This window comes from Entelurus aequoreus, linkage group LG05, assembly GCF_033978785.1.
Source record: "Entelurus aequoreus isolate RoL-2023_Sb linkage group LG05, RoL_Eaeq_v1.1, whole genome shotgun sequence".
Taxonomy (NCBI): domain Eukaryota; kingdom Metazoa; phylum Chordata; class Actinopteri; order Syngnathiformes; family Syngnathidae; genus Entelurus; species Entelurus aequoreus.
In genome coordinates this window covers 72,231,231-72,251,199 of record NC_084735.1, presented here as the reverse complement: position 1 = coordinate 72,251,199, position 19,969 = coordinate 72,231,231, and the positions used below count along the sequence as shown (strand labels likewise).

Sequence of the window (19,969 nt, the reverse complement as noted above, 5' to 3'; positions counted from 1 at the left end):
CCACATTCACCCATTCACACACACATTCACACACTACACACATTCACACACTGATGGCGGGAGCTGCCATGCAAGGCGCTAACCAGCAGCCATCAGGAGCAAGGGTGAAGTGTCTTGCCCAAGGACACAACGGACGTGACTAGGATGGTAGAAGGTGGGGATTGAACCCCCAGTAACAGCCACTCTACCAACTTCGCCACGCCGAACATTTTGAAGAGCACCAAAGGACTTTTGTTGAGGCCCGAACCAATTATTCATGTTTATATTGTTTCTTAAGGGGAAATCCGTTTCACTATACAAACATTTCGGTCGGCGAACCACGTTCAAGAACCAATTAAGTTCGTAGATCGAGGTTCTACTGTATAATGCTTAAAACATAAGAAATTTAGCACGCTCTAGGCATTCATGTAGAGGTTGTGAACAGCCCTTTGCAAATAATTTTAAGGTTTCACAACATCAATGTATTTGTGCACTTTACTAAAACTTACAAAGCATTCTTAATAGCAGTGCAGTGTCAGCTCTTACTGTGTTCAAGCCACCAGCTGCTGCGTCTTTCTCCTTGCTGCTGACCTCGGGCATAAAAGCTCGACTCAGCAGATTGTACCACTTGGTTTTTCTCTCCTCTGAACAGCTGATGTCGGCCAAGCTGATCTGGGCTCCCGCCTGGAGGAACCATTAAAAGTTTAAAACTCGAATATAAAGACAAACTAAATACAACAATTTGGAGGACAAGTTTGTACTTACCAAACAATGTTCGTGACCTGACTTGCCGGTGTTACATACGTCAATCCGTAGCGTCTTCTGCCGTAGTGCACTGTGAGATATCGGCATGCCGAACACCTCCTTGATCTCCATGACGTCCTGAGGCATGTAGCCGCGTGTTCTGAACAGGCAGCGTGTCGTGTCTACGCACGGAAGGACCGCCACGCGAACATGCCTGCAGTGAATTTTCAGGTGACACTGTTAATATATAAGAACTAAACTACTTATTGCTAGCACATTTTTTACTGTTTTGTGCGGATCGAATACATTAAAAGTAAAGTGACGCACATTTTATGGTCAGCGGGCAGACAGAGGGCGCTGAAGTTGGACAGTTGCATGACGAAGACAGTGAAGCGCTGGGTTCTTGACTCGTAGCGGAAGCCAAGCTGAAACTGAGCACAGCCCAAAGCTAGCCTCTCCTCATCAGAGCCCAGCAGGAGGTCAGCAGGGAGGCCTGGCCTAAAAGTAAATAATATTAATCATCCTATTTTTTATTCCTGACATATTTTCTGGCACGCAAAATGGTTTCTACTTGGTACCTGCGCTCAGAGGGTTCGTATACGCCGCTGTCACCTGCAACGGACTCATCAGACACAGCTGAGATAACGCCCATCTTATTTGGTCCCGGTCCGGTTCCTTGCAACAGTTGAGCTTAAAAAAAAGGGAAAAAGGATGTTGATTGGAGAGAAAGATTCAAATCTTACATGCATTTTGCCTGGATAGCTTCACAGTCACCTTTGACCTCTTCACCCAGGAGGCCATTGCGTTTCTGCTTTTCCTCTAGCCCACCGTGGGCGCTGCGCTCCTTCTGCTGTTGCAGCGTCTGGGAGTCTATATGGATGTCCAGCTCTGCTAGCCTGTTGTGGAGCTCCAGGTCCAGGCTCAACCCGCCAGATCCCACCTCGGTGGTGAAAGCCTCCTCTGACAGAAAGGTAGTGTCTGTAACAAGTGGCGAGCACGGTGGCGAGAGCGAGGAAATCGACGACCGTGGGGACAAGGAGCTGATTGAGTGAGGGGTTTCGGACAACCTGACAGCTTGCATCCTGGATGATCCCATCTCTCCACCCCCTGCACTCTTCTCAGTATCTCCACCCACTCCTGGTGTTTGGCCCTCCGGCCTTTCAGCGTCCCTCCCTGTGCCGCCGCTACCTGTCACCACCTCGTGCTCGTGGATGGTGGTGATGGAGCTGGAGGGGCGGTAGCCTCCCTGGCCCCCCTCCTGCAGAAGGCTTTCCAGTTTGTTTTGGAAGTCCGGGTCGGCCAGCTCGGTCTGCTCCAGGTAGATGTCGGTGAAGCTGAGCGAGGAGGTGGAGCCCAGGCTGGAGTTTGTGGCCAGGGAGTTGCGGCTTGACGTCAGGGAGCCTCGACTGCTGCCGGACGAACATGATAGGGTGCTGGCGGACAGACTGGACGGGAGACATAAAAAGAATGATTTTAACAAAAGTGGTGTATATGCTACCGGGCTGCACAGAAACAATAATTAATTTATATACTACCACATTTTCTCTGACTTAACTTTCACTTGTCCCACTAAATACACCAATAAGCTTGTTAATAGATGTACATTTCAACTACTTTGTTATAGTACATGGGACAATGCACATTAATGGACATATAAAATGTTAATGTGCCAGATTGTAGCCAAAGGTTAATTATTCATGCTCATATTTGATGTTGTTATCTGCCACACGTAGAAAGCCGGTCCGTGAAAATAATGCATACATTAAACTGGTCCCTGGTGGAAAAAAGTTTGGGGAACCCTGGCGTAGATAACTGCGCAGTACATATTGATGTCATATTTATTCTATTTTGTGCTGCTAACTCACAATAAGGGCTGCTGGTATTAAAGGGGAACTGCACTTCTTAAATGTATTTTGCCCATCATTATGTACGACAAGAACACATATGTCTTAAATAAATGTTAGCAAAAATCGGCTAACAATGGCGCCAATGGGAGTTCCGCCTATAAAGCACTGTAAAAAACCTCCAAAAACATTTAATATACACGTTGTGAGTAAAAAATTGTAATGAAGTAACAGCACATTTGCAATAACAAGCAATATTTATGTATTTTGCTTATTTTAAGCATACGACGGTGTATTAATTTCAAAGATGCATCACAACTTTTGCTTTTCCCTACAACAACACTACCATTCATGACAGACTTGATGAGAGCAATAAAAGACTTATTTGGGACAAAATATAAAGAAGATAGGCTACAAGTTTTAGAAGCTGCGTGAGAAGCAGATTAAGCTTTAGTGAAACACTAAGCATCATGCAGCAGTATTGCTAAGTGCTAAACAAGAAATACAAACTTCTAACAAAATAAAACAACCGCTTACTATACAATGTCTGCTCTCACTGGGACGCCGACAGATAGGATGTTTATATCTTCCCGTTTGGATGAAGAATTAATTATAAGCCACCCGGAGGTAAAAAAAGAAAAAAAAAAGAAAAAAGGTGTCCGCAAACAATTGTTTTTTTGTGTCTTTTGTTACAAACTTCTCGGTTTATGTCCACGTCCTTCAACTATCCAGGTGAGAGGCATGAATTAAAATGTATAATTAACTTTCACCAGCTCAGTGGCAATGCAGCAGCTCACCGGGACAATATATATATATATATATATATATATAAAAAGCTATTTAGCGCTCTGTGAGTTTGTGTGCGTTAGCACTTATAATAACAATATTGCTAATACTTGGCTAATATTCAGGTCACAAGATGTAAATGAAGTATTGTTGGCGGTTTTTGGATTTTTTTTTTTTAGAGGGCTTTATGGGCAGAATAGTGTACTCACATTAGCTGCATTGTTAACCACCTCGTACTTGCTGTATGTAACAAATTTGAATTCTTAAAAAAAACATATGTGTTCTTGTCTTACATAGGGATTGCGATTCATAGGCAAAAAAATAAAAACAAATAAAAATTAAAATGCAGTTCCTTACATAAACAAGCATCGACAGAGGGCGCCAAAGCAACAGGACTGAACTCTTGGAGAGTACAAACTTAAATTTTCTGCTTTGTTTTCTTTTATGTAAATACAAATATGACAGGTAGGTGCAGACGTCAAATAAACCAAAAATTTACATTTGAGAAATTCTTCCTCATTTTCAATTACCTCAGATGACGTGCTTTACATGGAAGCAGAACATTGTTATCAAATAAGAGGTGAACAAACCTTTTAAGCTGAGTGTGTAACGACGTGGCTAGTCGAACTAACTCCTCCAGCTCTCTCACCAGCGTGTTCCTCTTGCAGTGAAGGCGCAGCCTGCAGAGTGACAACAAACTTTTTCCTGTGCTCAATCAATGATCGTACACTCCAGCCATAACCAAGATGCCGTGTTGAGTTATTGTTAGCTGCCTTCAGGTGATGGCGGTGTCTTCTGATTGTGGAAGCTTTGTTTGGTGGAAGGAAAAAAGCCATTGACAGCTGCTCACATGATCCAGAGTTTGAATGGAAACAAGCCAAAGAGAGAGGAAGCTTTTGATCGGGTTACACAGAATCACTTGTGAGGTGAATGCCAATGGAACTTTCACCTGCGTTTACAGTGATACATTCACTGCTCTTGTTTTCTAACATTGAAAGGAAAATTGGTGACAATTAAGGAACAAACTGTGACTGCAAAGTTTGTCAAGTTACATTGGTGTACCTTACAACTGTACCTTAATTAAAATTTTTTTGCATGACCTCCGCAACCCTAATGAGATCCATAACATAAATTCCGCCTTTGCAAAGACAGTAATTCTAGTTTATACTTACATTATATTGGATTGCGCAGGTGCATGTCATGTTGCATGTGTGCGTAGTTGCGTACATTCTTGGGTCTTGGTGTGTCCGCACAACTATTTTGCAAACGTGAGCGCCACAAGAGGCTCTTTTGTGAGCTCCTCATGTTACGGGAACAGGAGACTCAAAGCGTACAAAAGGGAGGCTTGAGATCAGGAAGAGACCGACTTGAACAACAGGACTCCTGTTGAGAGTCGACGGGTAGTGGTGGTGGTGGTGGGGCTTGAGTGGCGTCTCTAATTTGTGATAAGGATCGGGCATGGAGGGTTTGACGTCACTGACGGTCAAAGGAAAATTGAAGGCCACTTATTTAATGACTTCAGAGATGATCATCATCACGTCTGTTCACCGACTGGATGACAGCATCTTCTAGTGACCGCTATATTTAAGTGATTGGGGGGTTTAGTTTGTAGTTTTTTTATTCATCTTTTCATGTTGTCGAAAAGTGATGCAAAGGTAGCTGTGTAGCGAGCCATTAAAGTATACACAAGGTGCAAACTCTGTAATTCCTCTGTGGAGCCATTACTGCTTGGACTCATAGCTGGTTGCCTGGCAACACTCTCCCATGCTCTCGTAAAAGATGTTACACATAATTTCTTAAGTCATATATATATATATATATATATATATATATATATATATATATATATATATATATATATATATATATATATATATATATATATATATATATATATATATATATATATATATATATATGTATATATATATATATATATATATATAAATAGAGAGCGCAATAAAGTTTTATAGGGCATGATTGTGTCATAAATAAAATGAGTGAGAATGTGTGTGTATTACAGTATTATGCTGTTGTGCTCCTCTTCCTGCCAGCAGATATTAAGATCTGGGATTGGCTGCTGGCTTTTGCTTCTTTTAAGTCCCTGGTGGGACAAGTTGATTTGGAGGCAATATGAAAGTGATGATTTCGGTAGCAAAATGCAGCGTTTGAAAACCCTCCTTCTGTGTTGCACCAATAATATTAACAAATGCTCACCTTTCAGTCAGAGCCTTGCTCTGGTTGTCCCTGGCGGCCTGTAGGTCTTTCTCCAAACGCTTCTTCTCTGTTTCCAGCTTCTGTGCATCGATGGGTTCCAAGCGCTGGCGTGGGCTGACATACTGCAGCTCCTTTAGAAGCTCCTCTTTCTCGTTGATGAGGATGAGACGGTCGCGCTCCGGATCAAGCAGCCCCGGCCATGCCTCGCTGTCCAGTTTTGCAATCTGAACCTCGATGGTGGCGATCCTGGCAAGCATGAAAACGACAGGGGTGGGAGGGTGGTTGGATGCTAAAGCGGTGGAGACAAAGCAAAACTGCAAAAACACAAAAGGTGATAACTTACCTACGCTTGGCCTCCTCGTACTTCAGACTGAGTCGAACTTTCTCCACAAGTTTGTTGGAGTTGTTTGTGTACTATAAACACACATTTACAACAAAATAATGAAAACTGCTGGATTTTAAATGTTTTCAAGGGCTGTGTCACTGGTTTTACTAAGTGAGACTTACCTCAGCAGGTATGTCAGTCTGCGAGCCGGCGTCCGAATAGAGTCGGGGTATGGAAAGCTCCGAGTCGGCCAGCGAGGGACTGCTGCCCCACAGTTCCTGCTGTGAGCCCGAGTCCAGCTGGAAGCCATCCTTCAGAATGGCCAGTTTCTACACGTAAATACGGAAAGTTATCATTGAAACGTTTCATTAGTATTAAAAATGCTAAACATTTCTGGGTGAAACGCTTTTAGGGCATTTTACAACAGTTCCTCTAAGGTTTTGTGTTTGGTAAATTTTGCGTGTTATCTAAGTCGTTCTATGACACTATTTGTGATATTACCGTATTTTTCGGACTATAAGTCGCAGTTTTATTCATAGTTTGGCCGGGGGTGTGATTTATACTCAGGAGCGACTTGTGTGTGAAATTATTAACACATTACCGTAAAATATCAAATAATATTATTTAGCTCAGATTGTTGGTAAACGTATAGCATGTTCTATATGTTATAGTTATTTGAATGACTCTTACCATAATAAGTTACGTTAACATACCAGGCACGTTCTCAGTTGGTTATTTATGCGTCATATAACGTACACTTATTCGGCCTGTTGTTCACTATTCTTTATTTATTTTAAATTGCCTTTAAAAGGTGTATTCTTGGTGTTGGGTTTTATCAAATAAATTTCCCCAAAAAATGCGACTTATACTCCAGTGCGACTTATATATGTTTTTTTTTCTTCTTTATTATGCATTTTCGACCGGTGCGATTTATACTCCGGAGCGACTTATACTCCGAAAAATATGGTATTTACTGATACCCGTTAAAAAATGCATAAATGCTACAAAAGACACAATTGCACACACAGGATTAGACTTGGTGGTCAGCTGCAGATGACCACAAAGGGGGGAAAAGAATGGAGGGGGCGTGAGGAGAAGTATCCACAAGTTGTAGTGAGTTGTATTCTTATATTTTGTGCATTGCATAAGAATACAAATATTTGTCTTGGTCCATTATACAATTGCCCTGCACTTTAATCAAGGTAATAAAAGGCAGCGTTTACATCGATGGCGTTAAAGTAGTTCCATATACCTGCATAAGTTCTTGCTTTTCCTTCTCACCGGTGCTGATCGCATCCCGAATGGATCGCACCTCGTTGAGGATGGCTTGCGCCTCCTGCAGCTTGAAGCCATACGGGCTATTGGACACCTTCTGGTCAATCCTGCCAGAGTGGAGGGAAAAAAAATTGAATATGCAATTTGGTTATGATAAGCTGCTCTCAACAAATAGAGGACTGAGTGTTGCAAGTTTAAAGGTCTCAGAATGGCAGCTATCATTACATGTAGGTCCTGCAGCAAACAGCCACTAGGGCTGCCAAAGTGTCCCTGTGGAAAATGTAGTCATGCATGAGTCAAGACAACAGGTCCTTCCACATTCTTCTTGGAGGGATGAGGCAAAGGGAGGCTCGCACAGAGAGAGAGAGAGAGAGAGAGAGAGAGAGAAGCAAAGTACTCAGAGAATGAGGAAGTGAAGTAAAAAGGCCTAATCCTCTCTAAGTGCTTTTCAAACATAGCTTAGTAATAACAGTGTCATAACAGTGTCATGAGTGGCGTTACCACAAAAAGGCCATTTTATGGTCGACTCGTTTTATATAAAGTAAAAATATGTTGCTTGTTGTACATGTAAGTTTACGGTGATTACTGTTAGAACTTCCTCTGTCAGATCAAAGCTGAGGCGTTTTACCAAACAAGGTTCCCATGCAAAAATCTCAAAACGTGTTGAGGATTTACGGAAAAAAAGACACATTCCAGCCTAAGCCTGTTTGCATTTGTGCAAACAGCGATTGGTTGTCGAGCGACATCTGATGACTGTAACAGGAGAGGAAAAGTCATTGAAGAATGTTGTTCAACCACTCGGCCCCTGAGCTACTCATTAATCCTTTTGACACTCTCACTTGCGAAGCCCCTAGTGAGAAAACAACATACTGGTCATTCCTGTTCTCTTTCAGTTCGAACTGACAGCTGATTTGTTGGAAAAAAGAGTTGGATTTCATAAACACACACACACAAACAATGGCTGCAGTTTGAAATTAAAACAAAGAAAATAATGAATTGTCACAATCTTGACTGATGGCAGCTGCACCTTGCATTTGTAGCCTAATGGGAAAAAAACGGGTCACATGTGGGATCTACTTTTCCTCAGCTGGTCTTCCTTTGGTGTTGTGTCAGAGGTGTCAGTGTTTAATGATGAGATGGAATGTGTGATAATGATTGCTGAGGCAATAAGGGTGGTGATAAGGAGCAGTTTAGTGCCCGAAGACAGATTTAACTTTAAAGATGTTTGAACAAAGGTTGTCGCACAGCAGAGGGAGCATCATTTCATGTTGCAGCAGAAATAAAAAAGAGAAAACAACCAAAGAGACAATTTAATGGAAGCAAGTGAGCGGAACCCTACATTCTTGAGATAGAACATTGAACAATTCTGGACGCTCAGATTTTTACCCATGTTCAAATCTTGTAATGGACGATATTGAAAACATTAAAGGGGAACTGCACTTTTTTTGGGAACTTTGCCTATTATTCACAATCCCTATGGAAGACAAGAACACAAAATTGTATTTTCTTATGCATTCTAAGTCGTAAAATACGGCCAGTACGAGGTGCCTAACAATGCATCTTGTGACCTGAATATTAACCAAGTATTTGCAATATTGTTATTATAAGGGCTAACGCAGACAAACTATTTTAGCGGCACCGTGATTACGGACTAGTTCAGGGGTCACCAACCTTTTTGAAACCAAGGGCTACTTCTTGGGTACTGATTAATGCGAAGGGCTACCAGTTAGATACACACTTAAATAAATTGCCAGAAGTAGCCAATTTGCTCAATTTACCTTTAACTCTGTTATTATTAATAATTAATGATATTTATCTTTGTGGAAACACTGATCATCTTAATGATTTCTCACAATAAATATACATAGAAACAGATAAATATCAATATGCAACACTTTATTTTTATATTTTCTCTAAGTGCACATTTTTCAAATTGAACATTTTCAAATGATCACTTCTAAGACAGTCTTGTGAAATCACAATATCCCATTTTAACTAGCTAGCCACTAACATTTTTTAACAAATCATGAATTACTTTGCACCATGTTTGTACAAATAATAACTCATGTAAAATACAAAAGTAAACTCTCAAATTTTTAAATCATGTCACACTTTGAACTGGACACCAAATCTGTTATCTGTTTCTTTGTCAGTTAGTGGGAAGCCTGGCATTGCATGCTGTTAACTAGTGTGTTGTACTCTGGTGTGTAACTTGACACTGCAACTCTGAGTGAGTCTTGCAGATGTGCATCAGTGAGGCGTGTTCTGTGTTTGTTCTTGATGAAGTTCATGTCAGAAAAGGCTGATTCACAAAGATAAGATTTTTCCTCATTGTTTGCGGAACCTTCTTAATCTTTTGGACATATTTTCACAGCAATCTGGCCTTAAGCTTAATTATGATAAATGTAAAATGTTAAGGATCGGAAATCTAAAGGGAACGTCCTTTCGAATGGAATGCAAAGTGCCTGTTTTGTGGACAGATGGACCAGTTAACATACTTGGTGTTGTTGTCCCAGAAAATCTGGAAGATCTAGGCTCAGTAAATTATGATAATCGACTAAGAAAGCTGGACAAAATTATGCAATTATGGAAAGGGAAATCCCTAACCTTGTATGGTAAAATGTCTATTGCCAACTCGTTAATTATTCCTCAATTTATTTATTTGTTTTTGTCATTACCAGCTCCATCACAAAACTTTTTTAAGATTTATGAGCGGAGGGTCTTCGATTTTGTCTGGAATGGCAAACCAGAAAAGATTAAAAGAAAGGTTTTGTACAAAGAGTATGAATATGGGGGCCTGAAACTTCTCAACCTTGAAGCTATGTGTCTGTCTTTAAAAGCATCAATTGTTCCAAAGATGTATTTAAACATTGAGTGGTACACAAATGTCCTGTTGGACAAAAAACATATACTGTATCAAAAGAAATTGTATCCTTTTTTACAAGTGATCCCCTCCCAGAGAGTCTGCTGGGAAACATGGCGGGGTTCATAATAGAAACAATCAACCCATAGTGGTGTTTTCAATTTTATGTGCCAGAAAAAAGAGACGATATTTTGCAGCAGTTAATATGGATGAACTCTAATATTGTAATAGATGGAAAGCCTTTCTTTTGGAAAAATATGTTTGAAAGAGGAATCATTTTTGTCAATGATATTATCAATGAGAATGGTAAAATTATGAAGTATGATGAACTTAGAGCTATGTATGGTGATGCTTGCTCAAGCTTTTCATTTTATCAACTAACTGGAGTAATTGGGAAAAGATGGAAACAAATAATTAATTATGGAACTACTAAATTATTAGTTTGTAAACCTCTATATTGTGTCTTTGTTTTGGGTGGAAGTTGAAAAAATGTGTTTAAGGATTGGTTTGTTTATGAAGCTTAATGTGGTTTCTGTTATTTTAGGAGAGTTCATTGACAATCATGATTTAGTCAATTTAATTATAGTACTCGGTAAAATGTTTATTTTTAAGGCCAAAAACAGATATTCACTTAGTATTACTTTCTTTAAAACATTTATTCAGTATTTTCTAACTTTAGAAAGTTACATGGTTGAAAACGATAATGATGCCAAAAAACATTAAAAAAAAGATGAGAAGTCCTCAAAGGCTTATTTTGAAAGTATAATTATGTTTATAGATTATATGATATCTGTTGTTGTGTTCCCTAATTTGAGTGACCTGGACATAATCTGGACTGTACATTTATATAATTTATAAACAAAATTATTTTGAAAATGTAATTTTGTTTATAAATTATATGCAATCTGTTGTGTTCCCTAATTTTTTTCTGTGTACATGAATGAAGGTGTGTGTTGCTGAGTCCGACTTGGACATTATCTAGACTGGGCCTGGTTTAAAAAACCCTTTAAACAAATCTAATTTTATTGACAACCTGGGGCCGTACTTATCAAGCTTCTTAGAATTACTCCTAAGAAGTCTGCTAAGAGTTGACTTAAGAGTAAATAAATTCTTCGCTGAAAGCTGCACTTAAAAGTTAGTTATCAAGCGTCTTACTCACACTTTCAGCGAAGTGTAGGACTGAATCTTAAGTGTCACACTCAGAGCTGAATTACGACATTACTATGTGCCGTAAACGGAATTTTAGGTGACGTAATTTCTGTGTCCATAGAAATGACCAATCACGGAAGGGAATCCCTTGTCTAAGAATAAAGAAATATCTTAGAAATATTTAAGTGGACAATGGGAGTGTATATTTTGACAATAAACTACAAAATAATACAAAACAAACAAACAATATTGGCAATGAATCAAAAATAAATGTTTCCTTTTTGTTGCACCTTTCCTGCTTCCTGCTCCCAGACCATAACAAAGAGGCAGGGGAGACACTTCTCCAGGATGTATGCTCGGGGCAACACCCTTCACTTTACCCGGCAGTGGGTCTCCACAGCGGACGACTTTAGAGTGAATGATGAGTCCGGCGATTAGTTGCAAATCTTGCTTTATTGATTGCTTGCACACAGCCAATCCAACACAAAACAAACTAGTCCCCGCTCGCACTCACAATACCGCACATGCTGTAACCTAGCGTACGTGTGTGCCACACACATACGCTACTCTCATAACATTTTCTTTCCAATTCATTAATTAGGCAACTAATTTGAAACTGGTGTGGGTGGCTCTATATATACTAGTCCACTGCAGCCACATGCAGAAATCAACAAGGAATCGAAAATTATTAAATCTGTGACAAAAATAATACCTGCTCTGTCTAAACGATACCGTTTGATCAGCTGCTCGTCATCAAACAAAGATGAACGTTCGCGCACGTCTCTCGCCTCAGTACCATCCCCTGCTGGCAACTCCTAACCACTTAAGACACCTCTGAAGGTCTTATAAATATCGTGGAGAGTAGGAGTGATTCTTAGACTTAAGAACGTTGATAAAAAGCTTTTATTCTTAAGTTTGAGAGTAGGACTAAATTTCGCAAATTTTCAGGACTTAAGTGTAAAATGGCACTCTAAGAAGCTTGATAAGTACGGCCCCTGGTCTGTTGAAGATAAGGCCCTTTTTTTAAAAATAAAATAAAATAAGATAAATAAATAAAAAACATTTTCTTGGATAAAAAAGAAAGTAAAACAATATAAAAATAATTACATAAAAAATAGTAATTAATGAAAATGTTAGTGGACCAGCAGCCTATACAATCATGTGTGCTTCAGGGACTGTGTCCCTTGCAGATGTGTTGTCTATGTTGTGGGAACCAGAATATTGGTAGCAGAAAGAAATAACCCCTTTTGTGTGAGTGGGTGTGGATGAGTGTGCATGGGGGAGGTTGTTTGGGTTGATGCATTGATTGAAAGTGTATCTTGTGTTTTTTCTATGTAGATTTAATTTTTAAAAAAAAAAAAAAAAAAAAAAAAAAATTTTTTAAATTTTTTTTTTTTTTTTTTTTTTTTTTTAGAACAGGCCCGCGGGCGACTCATCTGGTCCTTACGGGCGACCTGGTGCCCGCGGGCACCGCGTTGGTGACCCCTGGACTAGTTTATGATAGCTTATGCTTCCATATTGACATATTGGGCTGATGATCTGGTGCATTGCCTCTGAGCTGGTGAAAGTTAATTATGGATTATAAATCATGCCTCTCACCTGGATTGTAGAAGGATGTGGCCATAGACAGAGAAGTTGGTCATGGATCTCCATGTTGGATATTCAACATGGAGATGGCGAGAAAGACTCAAAAAGGCGCTCGTTTGCAAAACTGTTTTTTTTTTACCCTTTGTGAGGATAATGATTAATTCTTTATCTAAACAGAAAGATTTGAACATCCCATCAGTCGGCATCTCAGTGAGAGCAGACATTGTACTTTATGTGATTGTTTTATTATATTCAAAGTTTGTATATTTTGTTCAGCACTTAGCATTACTGCTGCATGATGCTCAGTGTTGTTGTTGAAGGGAAAAGCAAATGTTTTGAAGCGACTGTGAAATTAGTACTACGCCGTAAGCCTAAAATGAGCAAAATACGTAAATATTACATGTTATGAATGTGCCTGTTACTACATTACATAGATACTTTCAGCGTGCATACAAAACGATATTGAAGGCTTTTGGATGTTTTTAGAGTGCTTTATAGTCGTAGTAGAGCCACTCTCATTGGCTTCATTGTTAACTGACTTTTGCTAGCCTTTATTTACGAGTTAGAATGCATTGTGAATGATAAAACACCATTCCAAAAAAGTGCAGTTCCCCCTTTAACTGAGGCTACTTACTCTTTCAGCGTCTGAAAGCCTTGTTCTTTGTACTGCAGCTCCTGCTTCATACATGCCAAATCCCGCTTCAGCTTGTTGACCTGCATCAATGGTAAGGGTTTTATGAAATATTTATTGTATGGTCATTATACAAAACTCATGTTGTGACCAACTAAAATATATTAATATTTTTGTAGAACCAAACCCAGATCTTATGTCAGGAAGATTTTTGACATGGTCGATTGAATAATTAGAGGAAACTGGTAATAGGGTAATGAGTCGAGTGTGTGGTTAGGGCGATTAATGTGGAGCGTCACTGGGACTGGGTGCAGGCATACATACAGACTAGAGTGACATTTGATTTACTGCGTGACAAATGTAAATACAGTATGTGTGCGTGTGTTTGTGTGAGAAATTTCTTTACCCGACTTTTGGCTGTAGATATTTCTGCTTTTAGGATATCTGGGTCGTACTTGCTGGAGGAGGACGTCCTGGAATTCACTGAAATGGAAACAATTAGAAGGGATTGAAAGAATAACTATGTATTGTCAAACATGCACCCTTTTTTTATTATGGCACATAGCAATCACTATGGGAATGTACATTTAGACTTTCCACTGTACAGTATCGGGTCTCATACATTAAAGAGACACCTATAATCCAAGGGCAGCAAGAAAGGGAAGTGCAGCAATAAAGTAGGTAATGTGGAGTGGAATACAGCAGCTTCTAAATGCTAAAGAATAGCACACTAATGTAAGTGTTTCTTTTTGTTATTTCTAGCTGAATATCCTCTGTACCTTAATCTGCTCAACAAATGAGCAGGCAGCAGCCCATTAGGCTCGGTCCTGGTACTAACAATAGTACCTTCGAGAAAAGCCATGTGGTGACGAGCAGGTACGGCACAGTGGAAATAGGACATTAGTGTGTCTACTTACAGCTGGTTTGGGATGTCGACTTGTCCCGCCAGGTGTCGTTAAGATGCCGGTACTCCTGTTGTGCGAGACGGAGCCTTTGCTCCTTCACCTGGTAGATCTCCTTCTGGGCACTGAGGGCGTCACAGGCCACAGCCAGGTAATCCCGCAACATGGACTCTTGTTCCCGCTGCCATTGTGCCCGCGGGTCCTCAAGCTGGGTGCTCTCTGGAGTACACAAATGGGGAGGATTTAGCGCAATTGTAGTAAAATACTGCATTGAGAAACTTGGCATGAAATATTACATTAAAAAGAGCTTGTACACTCACTGGTGTTGTGGTCGACATAGTATGATCCAACCAGGGGGTCATACGCCTCCTCCCAGCCGATTGGCAGCTCATCTCCGATACAGTCAGCGAATGTCAGAGGCTTTGTGTGCCTGAAGAGGAACAAAAACAAAAAAGATCAAGTCTTTGCTTGTGCTGTTCTATACTGTAATTATTCTAGGGCTGGGCGATATACCCGATATATCGCGGGTTTGTCTCTGTACGATATAGAAAATTACTATATCGTGATATTCGAGTATACGTTCTCACGCAGTTGCTTTTAGCTGCAGGCATTACACTACAGGCTCTTCTCACTCTTTCTAGTCTCTCCTGCTCACAGAGACTTAAACAAGCGCACCTTCTTACATACGTCACACACGGATATGCCCTCGCGGTGCAGAGAGGTAGCAGCATGGGTAACGTTAGCTGTGGTGCAAGCGGTGATACGAGAGAAAGAAGGTGCGAATCTGGTAACAAATGAAGGAAGAATTAATTCCCAAGAAAAACAGCACGGGGTCCATCGTCTGGCGGTGGTTTGGCTTCAAGTGGGAATATGTCGAACAGACAACCGTAATTTGTCAAGTGTGGGGCAAAAGCGTTGCTACAAAAAGTAGCATTACTGCTAATATGTAGCATCATTTGAAAAGTCACCTGCTGGAGAATGAAGAGTGCTTACTCCGCATGTCAACATCTCCGTTCGGTGCCACAGCAACAAAATGCCGACAACCATTTCCACATCAACACCGTATGAAAAAAATAGTCCACGACATAAGGAGATGACGTCCGCCGGAACCTACCACATAGCGAAGGACGTGCACAATTTGATTTCCTATTACGCAGCTCATTTTTATTTGACAGTTATTGAAATATCTTGTGTGACATCATGCACAAAACTGCACTTTATTTGTTTTAAACTATTGTAGTGGCGTTCTGTACAAAAAGTGCACTTTAATTTAGTGTTGTTTTGATTTTTCATCTTAGTGACATCATGCACAAAAGTGCACTAATAGCTTGTTTTAAAATGTCTCTGACAATCTTGCACTTTCTGTTTTGAAATGACATGAATGTTTGTGCCACTGCTTAATAACTGTTTAATAAATACAGTTTTGGTCAATTGACTTAGTTGTGATTTCCCTCTCTGCATGACAGTTTAAAATGAGCATATATTAATGCAGTATGAACAAGAATGTTTTAATGTAGACACATAGAATCACCATACTGCTGTGATTATATGCATCAAGTGTTCATTCAAGGCTAAGGCAAAATATCGCGATATATATCGTGTATCGTGACATGGCCTAAAAATATCGAGATATTAAAAAAAGGCCATATCGCCCAGCCCTAATTTATTCATTAGTAAAACAAACTTGTGGATCTAATTACATAAAAATACAATTAGACAGCATATTGTTAGTGCTGTAAAACACTAGTAAAAGGGCCCAAAAAGTGACTAGTGAACTCAGTGTCCACTCTGACCCCAACACATTCTTATCAGTATATTCTGAAGTCCAAGTGGATGTTAATGTGTGATGTAATGAAATGAGACAGTTTGAAGGAAAACAAGAAGAGCCACCGATTTAACAACTTCACCACTTTTTAGACTACCCAGTGACATTACTTCTATTGACTTTCACACAAGTCGAATGTTTTCAGACCTGACACCATCCTGGGCTTACATTGGGTCATTGTGATGCCTGAAAGTGGTTGCATGAGGCAGCAGTGATTGTGATACAGGGAGGGAGGGAGGTAGAAAGGGGGCGGCTAGTCTGGTGTTTTAGAGTCCTCTATTCACCTCTGAGAGGGGCAGAAAAAAATGTGGAGGAGGAGAAGGGGGGCGTCTCCCCTGCCGACCACAATGGGAGGAAACCGACCCGTGGCATTCCTCAAGTTGCACTAACGCATCGCCTGGAGGTTTCTGGGGCAACCGTCGGCCTTCCAGCCTGATCAGTGCAGTTTTGAGGGGTGAGGGTAGGTGGGGTTCAATGATGCTTCCACTTTTCCCCTCCTAAAACTGTGTTTTTATGAACTGTGGACAGCATCCTCTCCAGGGTTGTACTCAAAATGATCTATACAACTTAAAATAATGATTTTCAAATTACTTATTTGTATAATTTAGAATAACTTCATCAAATGGATTGTCAAACTTAGTGGGGTTGTTTCAGGAACCTCTGCCAGGAAGTGTTAATGTCTCTACTGTTAAGGATAAGGATTGACATTACATGTTCTTAAATGTAAACCTTAAGACCCTTGTTGATCTATACTGTACCAAAATGTCATAAAGTTGCCGTCAGAAAGTTCACATATAACCACATTTTCCTATTGATTTAAACGGTTCTTTGTCTTTCATTTACACAGGGTCAAACTTATACACAAAGGCTCAAATATACACATACGGTCACCGCTGCAAATAACTATTAATTTGTGAATCAACAAGTCATTAACTGATCTAATTATAAGCGTACACCTATTCAGTAGCTCTTATTTAGCCATCAGTGCTAACGAACAATAAAGACAAAGAGGACTACTTCATTCAGAAATATTTATTTATACTGAAACTGTAATACTGATTATGCTGCTACTAAAAGAGAAATGGTTGTCCATTTACAACAAGGACCGGCAAAGTGATGACAAAAACAATAGTATCAAAGATTACATTTACACAGCAGGCCAAAGTGGACCAAATCTGATTTGTATAAAATCTGATTTTTTTCCAGCTGCCTGTTTAGATTACAAGTCAAATTTGTTCTTTATCAGACTCAATTGTAAATGCGCACAGGCCCCAATGTGGCCTCGAAGTCACTTGTGTGCGCAGTTTGATACTGTGGAAACAAAGGAAGGTAACGGAAATTTTATAGGAAGTTGCTACTACTACTACTTTGCAAAATAAAAGCCGCTACACCTTAAAAATTAGTGTTTCTTGTGTGAAAATAAATTGAAGTAATATAATGTAGGAATTGATATATATAATGTGATATATTTGAGGGTTTTAATATTTTTAAGGCTGTTAAGTAGAGGAGACACGAACATCAGTGTGGATCTGCGTTAGCGTTATTTTTCAACTCACTTCCGTAACATGTAAGCAGATATGCCACAGCGAACACATCCTTTCTGGTCCTTCAAAAATCTATATTTCTTAGTAATCAAAAGTATATATATATTTATATATATATATATATACATACTACACACACACACACACACACACACACACACACACACACACACACACACACACACACACACACACACACACACACACACACACACACACACACACACACACACACACACACACACACACACACACACACACACACACACACACACACACACACACACACACACACACACACACTATACACAGTCTGTAGGTTCAATCTGCACAACTGAATATCTTAGTTACTCAGACAGCAAAGTGTTCATATAAGTTTATATTGCTGTATGTCGTTTCCTAATGGGGAAAGACGTTATTGTGTCCTGCATTCATGTTAGCATTCAAGCTAGCTAACGAGCTAGTGCTAGTCAGTTTGTGTGTTTTTCAAAGTGTGGTTATCAGTGACGGGTTTTTGATCATTTTTGTTTAAAACGGTAATATAAACCGTCTGCAGTCTTACCACAGTTATCGTTAATACTATTTATTGTTACATTCCTATTGTGTGGCATGAAAAAAGAGGAGTCGAAGGGAAATAACTGCACATTACAAATCTGTGTTAACATCTTCAAGTTCAAAGCCACATTCTCAACCTAACTCCAAATTCAACAGAAAAAGGGGAAAAAACAGTACAAACTGAAAAGTGTGCAGATATTATCCATACACGACAAACAATGATCGCTCTATAGTTTCTGCTCTTTTTCCTAATGGTGCCTTCTGTGTTCTTTCTATTTGATTTCTAAGAACTTTCTTATGTGTGGGAATCGCAGAGTAACTCATGATACAATATAATTGCAATGTTTTGCCAGCCTGATATTACCACTTTGCTATCATCATCGATAATATGATCCAATATCGATAACCATACAGCACCACTAAATTAAGGGAGTGGACAAGTAGCACATTCTTCTTCTACTCTGTGACAAAAGAGGGAAACCGCTTCATCATTAAGAGACAGCTAGCAGTAGTGTGACTGAAAAGACTTGCCTCTGCGGCTGCCTCTTATGTTTCACGACTGCAAATATACAAACACAGAGTCCGCGGCCAGGACAGAAACTGAACTGGGTCCCTTTCACTGATGAATAATGAAAAGGGGCCCACAGAAGACCCCCTCTGCTTGGCTCTAAATTTAGCACAGGACCACAGTCAGGCTTCTGCCAATGGCTGGTTGGCTGGCCCGAGTCTTTGCATCCCATAATTTGATTCGCCCACTAAATTCTGTCCTCTAATGGCCAATGTCAGCAAAATGTGGTTAGTGTTTATTGCTGGCCTAATCTGTTGATCTCAGTCGCCGCTTCCCTCAGAGCAAAAGGCCAGCTGGTTGTGGCGGCCCCGGCCTCCATTTCACCGGTCAGCCGTTCAATAGCCACTTGTGGTCCTTCTCACAGGCTCCGCTGCTTTAGAGCTCAAAGTGCCTGAGACGTCTGTGGCAGGGCAACACGAGGAATCGGAACAGTAAACATAGTCATAACAACACAAACCAAAATAATATCGCTGCCACTAACCGCCCAGAGGTAAACAAAAGGAAATCTTCTAAATCTATCTAATCATATATTTCGAATAGGGGTGTAACTGTACAATATCCTCAGTTTGGTACGTACGCGTGTTTATAGGGTTCAATTCATTTTCAGTACAGTAAGGTGTACAAAATACAAAAAGTAAAACTGCTAAGCTTTTAGGTTAATAAAATGTATAACGTTATTGGCTGAAGTGCAACATGCAGTAATATTATGAGCCATGACTCCCGCTAGCTGGGATATTTCCACGATTCCTCTTTTGCTGGCTGCTTTGATGCGCACACAATACGAAACCTTCTTTCTCTTACCAATTGTTGTGTATTTCATGGGAATTTGGGCAGTCTCTGTAGCAAACTGAGCCGAAGCGTCCAAATACAGTACATGAACCGTTACATGCCTAATTTTGAACCACCACAATATATTTTAATCTTAGTGTTTTAGTTTGGTAGCAGCATTGTGTTGATTGAAAATAAACTTCCAGTAAAGTAACATACCCTGTGACAAACCGGTCTCCTTACTCAAAGGTCACTTAATAAAAGTGCAAAATGTTGTGTTTTTTTGGGCCTATTACTCATGCAGCTGGGTGTGAATTACCATAATTTCATTTCTACTTGTCACCTGCGCTTTAAATAGATGTTGTGCCTCAATTATTTACTGGGTTTGTCATATCACTTAAAAGGTG

The 19,969-nt window shown here is 39.9% G+C and overlaps 1 protein-coding gene across 1 annotated transcript in view; it reads right to left on the bottom strand.

Annotated features, from left to right (window-relative positions):
* wwc1 (WW and C2 domain containing 1) overlaps positions 1 to 19,969 on the bottom strand; it is a 49,200-nt gene that overhangs the window by 13,262 nt on the left and 15,969 nt on the right. Inside the window, exons 2-15 of the mRNA XM_062048862.1 lie at positions 14,623 to 14,732; positions 14,318 to 14,521; positions 13,807 to 13,883; positions 13,404 to 13,483; positions 7,148 to 7,277; positions 6,078 to 6,224; positions 5,914 to 5,984; positions 5,571 to 5,816; positions 3,944 to 4,033; positions 1,498 to 2,168; positions 1,302 to 1,413; positions 1,051 to 1,221; positions 745 to 937; positions 526 to 663 (exon numbers count right to left, since the gene is read on the bottom strand). Coding sequence (XP_061904846.1) covers positions 526 to 663; positions 745 to 937; positions 1,051 to 1,221; positions 1,302 to 1,413; positions 1,498 to 2,168; positions 3,944 to 4,033; positions 5,571 to 5,816; positions 5,914 to 5,984; positions 6,078 to 6,224; positions 7,148 to 7,277; positions 13,404 to 13,483; positions 13,807 to 13,883; positions 14,318 to 14,521; positions 14,623 to 14,732 — 2,440 coding nt within the window. The remainder of the gene's footprint in view (positions 1 to 525; positions 664 to 744; positions 938 to 1,050; positions 1,222 to 1,301; positions 1,414 to 1,497; positions 2,169 to 3,943; positions 4,034 to 5,570; positions 5,817 to 5,913; positions 5,985 to 6,077; positions 6,225 to 7,147; positions 7,278 to 13,403; positions 13,484 to 13,806; positions 13,884 to 14,317; positions 14,522 to 14,622; positions 14,733 to 19,969) is intronic.